The sequence below is a fragment of the Primulina tabacum genome, chromosome 12 (assembly GCF_025594145.1).
Source record: "Primulina tabacum isolate GXHZ01 chromosome 12, ASM2559414v2, whole genome shotgun sequence".
NCBI lineage: Eukaryota > Viridiplantae > Streptophyta > Magnoliopsida > Lamiales > Gesneriaceae > Primulina > Primulina tabacum.
Window position 1 is genome coordinate 22563512 of NC_134561.1, and position 6498 is coordinate 22570009.

General features: G+C 38.1%; 1 protein-coding gene across 1 annotated transcript; it reads right to left on the minus strand.

Moving 5' to 3' along the window:
• Positions 1–1890: 1890 nt before the first annotated feature.
• On the minus strand, positions 1891–6230 carry LOC142520268 (uncharacterized). Its single transcript, XM_075623271.1, has 3 exons — positions 5337–6230; positions 3585–4178; positions 1891–2280 (listed from the first exon to the last, which is right to left on the minus strand). The coding sequence occupies exons 1-3, from the start codon at positions 6228–6230 to the stop codon at positions 1891–1893; spliced, it is 1878 nt and encodes a 625-aa protein (XP_075479386.1).
• Between the last annotated feature and the right edge of the window lie 268 nt (positions 6231–6498).

Below are 6498 nucleotides of genomic sequence, written 5' to 3' on the forward strand. Positions count from 1 at the left end.
TCGTACTCAACGGAAGTGTTTATCGATTGTCCATAGGCTAAATCCTCCCAATCCCTCTCCACTAGTATATTGGACAACTATGACTAGGTTAATAGGATTTTCAATGGTTGTAATGTTAGGCCTTGGTTTATAGCTACAAATGAAGATTAGGAATTCAAATAAGGGAGTAAATTAAATTTTTATAACTCTTTTGCATACTCCACTTTTTCTTTTATCTCCATTTTTCATTCATTTCATCCCTTTTTCTCCAACTTCTTCAATCAAACATCATTCATCATTTTTCTTTTCTTTTCTTTTGTAGGAGAATATCACTTTCTTTAATCTTTTGAATTCTTACTCCCTTGAGAAGGTAGGAAATAATTGTATACGATATTCAAAGGGTTGGTAAATGTGGGCTACATGAAAGGATATCGAATGGGGGTCTTTTACACATATTAACGTGTGCCATTCGAATTCATATAAGCTCAAAGAGGTGACAAATGATAAATTATTTTTATTTGGTAGCTTGAAAGGCTCAATCGATAAAAAAAAATCACCTAAATCATTCCTAAATCATAGTTTGTCCGTATTTCGCCTCGAGTGTTGTTTGGATAGTTCTAGACAAAATCTCAATTCACTAACACAAAGTAGAATCTAATCATCGTGAAAAGTGACATGTATATTCAAAAGAAAAGTGCTTGGCTTCCAAGAAATTTCAAGAACACAATTTTTTTCTCATATAGGCTCAAGAGGGCTTCAAATGAATATTTATGAACAATATAAATAGGCCCAAATAAAATCAAAGATTGCCTCAATCATATATGTGTTTGCAAAATTTATTTCAATATCAAATAAAAATCGCAGAGTTGTTTAGAATTTATAAGTCTCAAATTTACCAAATCTCATGATTGTTCTCTAAATTTTTCAAATTGATTGATGAACATTAATGAAATGCATGGCCTTTCTTCTTAATACAAATTTTTTTCATCATTGGCCATTTCAAATAAAAAATTTCATGACTATGACACTACAAACACACAAGCAACAAACTCACAAGAAAAAAATAAAACACTCAAATAAAACTAAATAAAATGAACAACACACAAAATAAAATAATATTTCTCCTCCAAACTTAAATATGTGCATCGTCCTCGATGTATATGATCGTGAAAGTTCGGGAATACAATTACCTCAGGCAATGACCGTCAGTGGTCGTCGCCATCCTCATTGTCTGATCCTTCTTGTGGTGGGTGATACTCAGGCGGATCATATGCGGGTGGCCACTGTGGAGGTTGCGGAAATGGATTACCAGATGTGGAATCCGATGGAAATTGTTGAGCCAAGACAGATGTGAAATCCATCATATAATCCATGAATGTATCGGTCCTAAACCGAAAAGCGTCCATGTCCTGGCGTTGTTGGCGCATCTCCTCTTCCAAATAAGTTAATCTATCCCGCACATTTCTTCGTTGCGGTTGTGTTCGTTGTTGTTGGGCCTGAGCATGGTCACGTCATTCAGTAGCTCTTCGGTTGAATTCTCTTTGAGCTTCACGTGTATCTTGTTGATCAGATGTCAGTGACCTATGTGGTTGAATTACCACAATGGCATTTTTTGGTTTCAACAATTCTTTGTTTGCTGCCCAAGTCACTCCCGCATAATGGCATAAGTCTGTGATAAGAGAAGGGTGGAGGAGTCCACTAGGAGAGTTACCTTTTGCATAATCTAGCATTGAGTTCTAAAGCAATTGACCTAAATCAATTGTCTTTCCTGTTAAGATGCAATAGGTCAGGATTGCCCTCTCCTTGATGACAGTAGTAGTATGCTCAGTGGGCTTAATCCTAGCCAAAATGAAAGAATACCAATCCTTGGCAACATTTTTTAGATCAGATTTGGCCAGGCTTCAATGAACATCATCTCTCATTCGCCACTCTGCTCCCTCGATGCAAAATAGTATGAAGAATATCATTATAATCAACTTCCTCGTTCCGGTATTGTTCATATTCATCAAGCATGATTTGAGGGATGCCATACATTGTGTTGATGGTATGAGAATCAAAAGCTACCATGTTGCCTCGTACCAAAACCTTCAAGTGATCATGCTTAACCTTAAGATTAGCATAAAATTCTCTTACCAAGGAAATAACCGCATCTGGTGGTGGCTTACCAAACTCCTCCCAATGCCTAGCAGTAAGCATGAATCCGATTTCAGTTTGTGGGAAGCTCAAGTCAAAGCCCCTCTCTTTCACAATGCTCTTGTTTAGAATTTTGCCATAGTTTTCCTCCGCTTTCTCGTCCCAAAACTTGTTTACATCATGATTTGCAGATGATGATGCACATTAAATTGTTTCTTTCTTGGAGGCATTTTATCAAACACCTTCAAATCACCAACTTTCCCTTCAATCTAATTCACAAAACTAGAAGATTCTTTCACACACCCAAACTTGTTAACCACAATAACTACACCTCAACAATATACACACCAATTCAATCAACAATATCAAGATTGTACTCCACTAAAATTCAATTTTCTTCCATAACCAACGACACCCACAATTTTGAATTTGAAAGCAAATGCACTATGGAATGGCTCACCTTGATTGTTGAAATGATTCTTGTAAGAACAAACTCGGAGCTCCAATCAATTCTTTGTGAAAATTTTCGAGCACTCTTTCAAACCCTAGGTTTGGTGTTGAATTTTATGCAATAAGATGGATATAAGATGGAATTATTGAAGTTATGTAGGTGTGTAGTGGAATATTTGTGCTTGAAGAACAAAATTTGAGAGTGGAGTGTGTTTTCATAGGATGTATTTCGAAGTGGAGGAGAGAATTTTGAAGAAGGGTTACGGTTATGTCCAATTTCTGCTTGTTTCAGACTTTTAAAACATCGACCATGGGTACGGTCCTAAACACACCGCAGGTGCGGTCAGGACGCTAGAATTTTTAAGTTTCGATCTTCAGCGACCGCAGGTGCGCTGCTTTTGGTACCGCGGGCGCGGTGTGTGTTCTGGAATTTCAGTGCGGGGCGGTGACAAAATGACCGCGGGTGCGCGTGGCCTACTGGAAATTTTCAATTTTTTTTTTGAATCCACAACAACCGCGGGTGCGGTGTAAATGTTACCGCGGGTGCGGTAATCTCTCGGCCAATCCAATGCAGGTGCGCTCCTGAAACTACCGCGGGTGCGGTCTTGCTACTGGAATTTTATGTTTTTTTTCAATAAGCACCGCGGGTGCGCTCCAAAAGAAACCGCGGGTGCGGTGTAGGTACTGGAAAATTTTATTTTTTCTTTCATCAAGTACTGCCGGTGCGGTGTTTTTCCAGCGCGGGTGCACTATCAAAAATGGTTTTTTCCTCAAATTTTAATCCTGAAAAACACAATTTAGTTCATAAGAATTTGGGAAGATAAAAGAACACATTATATAAAAAATACACATCCTAAAATAAGAATACAAAAGTAAAAGCTAAACCAAAAACGAAATGTAATAAAGAAACAAAAAAAATTTGGGTTGCCTCCCAAAAAGCGCTTGGTTTAACGTCGTCAGCCCGACTATACCAATTTTGTTCATGGTGGTTCGCTCAACCCAATGATGTCGATATTCCTTACTTCAGTCCCATAATAAGGCTTAATCCACTGACCATTCACCTTGAAAGTTCTTCCATCGTTGCATTTTAACTCGATAGCCCCATGAGGGTATACTGTTTCTACAACAAATGGTCCTGACCAACGCGACTTCAACTTACCAGGAAACAACTTCAAACGAGAATTGAATAATAATACTTGTTGCCTCGGTTTTAACTCCCTTCGAACAATGATTTTGTCATGCCACTTCTTAGTTTTCTCTTTATATATCTTGGCATTCTCATATGCGTCATTTCGGAATTCTTCCATTTTATTTAGTTGCAATTTTCTGACATCGGCAGATGCTTTCAAGTTAAAGTTCAACTTCTTAATCGCCCAGAATGCTCGGTGCTCCAATTCTAGTGGCAAGTGACATGCTTTTCCAAATACGAGCCTATAGGGAGACATCCCAATAGGTGTTTTGAATGCAGTTCGGTATGCCCATAGTGCATCATCCAACTTGATTGCCCAATCCTTTCGGTTAATGTTGACTGTCTTCTTCAATATTTGTTTAATTTCCCGGTTGGATATTTCAGCTTGTCCATTCGATTGGGGATGATACGCCAGTGCCACTTTATGCTTCACATTGTATATAGCCAAGAGTGATTTGAAAATGTTATTGCAAAAATGTGTACCTTCGTCACTTATAATAGCTCTCGGTGTTCCGAACCTTGTGAAGATGTTCTTATGCACAAATTTAGCTACAACACGAGCATCGTTAGTATTGGTGGCGATTGCTTCCACCCATTTTGAAACATAATCCACAGCTAATAAAATATAAGAATTACCAAAAGAAGGGGGAAAAGGTCCCATGAAATCAATGCCCCAAACGTCAAAGAGTTCTACTTCCAAAATATTCGTAAGTGGTAGTTCGTGACGTCTAGAAATGTTTCCTAACCTTTGGCATCTATCACACGATTTTACTAAGGTATAACTATCTTTAAACAAACTAGGCCAATAGAAACCAGATTGCAATAGCTTAGCTGCTGTTCGTGTTGCTCCAAAATGTCCACCATAAGGTGACGAATGACATTGTTCCAGGATTTTGTTTGCATCGTCGCCATCCACGCATCTCCTTATAACTTGGTCAACACATCTCTTGAATATGTATGGATCATCCCATAGGTAAAAATTTGCATCGTGAATGAATTTCTTCTTTTGGTGATAACTCAAATCTGGAGGAAGAGTACCACAAGACAAGAAGTTAGCTATATCAACAAACCATGGGAATTTAGAATTTACCTCAAAAATCTGTTCGTCTGGAAATGCTTCTTTTTTGATTTCTTCATCTTTTTTATCTTCAAGTTCTAGTCGTGACAAGTGATCAACTACTTGATTTTCACACCCCTTCCTATCCTTTACTTCAAAATCAAACTCTTGGAGCAATAAAATCCACCTTATCAAGCGTGGTTTTGCATCCTTCTTGGCAAAAAGGTATCGAATAGCTGCATGGTCAGTGAAAACAATTACCTTTGTGCCGACCAAGTAGGGTCTAAACTTGTCAAATGCAAATACTACTGCAAGCATCTCCTTTTCAGTAGTTGTGTAATTTTGTTGTGCAGCATCCATGGTTCGACTTGCATAGTAGATTGATCTAAAAAATTTATCACGCCTTTGGCCCAACACCACACCTACTCCATAATCACTAGCATCACACATCAACTCGAAGGGCTCCTTCCAATCTGGTACTATCATGATTGGTGCTGTCACCAATGCCTTCTTGATCTTCTCAAATGCCTGCAGACGATCATCATCAAAAATAAAAGTTGATTCTTTTTCAAGCAAATTACACAAAAGTTTAGAAATCTTAGAAAAATCTTTGATAAATCTACGGTAAAACCCGGCGTGTCCTAAGAAACTCCTTATCCCTTTGATGTTCTTCGGTGGTGGAATCTTTTCAATTGCAACCACTTTGGCTCTGTCTACCTCTAATCCCTTAGAAGACACTTTATGTCCAAGAACAATACCCTCTTGGACCATAAAATGACACTTCTCCCAATTAAGAACTAAGTTCTTTTCTTGACATCTCTGCAAAACAAGGGAAATGTTATGTAAACATTGATCAAATGAAGAGCCAAATACCGAGAAATCATCCATGAAAACTTCCATGATGTCTTCCACCATGTCTGCAAATATGGCCATCATACACCTTTGGAAAGTAGCAGGTGCATTACATAGTCCAAAAGGCATCCTCCTAAAAGCAAACGTGCCATAGGGGCACGTGAAAGTTGTCTTCTCTTGATCCTCTGGTGCTATAGCAATCTGGTTATAACCTGAATAACCATCTAAAAAACAATAGTGACAATAACCAGCAAGTCTATCAAGCATTTGATCAATAAAAGGTAATGGAAAATGATCTTTCCGTGTGGCGTTGTTCAACTTCCTATAATCAATACATACTCGCCATCCAGTTACAGTACGAGTAGATATTAGTTCATCGTTTTCATTCTTTATCACAGTCATTCCACCCTTTTTAGGCACTACTTGCACATGAGACACCCAACTGCTGTCAGAAATAGCATATATAAATCCAGCATTTAACAATTTCAACACTTCATTTTTCACTACCTCTTTCATGGCTGAATTTAACCTTCTCTGATGATCCACATAAGGAGCGTATGACTCCTCCATTAAAATTCTATGCATGCATATGGTGGGACTAATCCCCTTGATATCAGAAATCGACCACCCAAATGCAGTTTTAAATTTCCTCAACACTCTCAACAATTTCTCTTTTTCATCTAAAGTAAGAAAGGAAGAGATAATTACCGGATATATCGACTTCTCACTCAAGAAAGCATAGCAAAGATGACTTTGGCAATTCCTTCAAAACAGGGGATGAATGTATAATCTCTGAACACTTTTCTTCATCCAACTTCTCCTTTGCGGCTTCCTTCAC

Coding starts and splice junctions, on each gene's coding strand:
- LOC142520268 (XM_075623271.1), bottom strand. CDS start 6,230: ATGGAGGAGTCATACGCTCCTTATGTGGATCATCAGAGAAGGTTAAAT. Junction 4,179..5,336: donor TTGATGATGATCGTCTGCAG/GCATTTGAGAAG, acceptor TACAATGTGAAG/CATAAAGTGGCACTGGCGTA. Junction 2,281..3,584: donor AGCCTTATTATGGGACTGAA/GTAAGGAATATC, acceptor GATGTAAACAAG/TTTTGGGACGAGAAAGCGGA.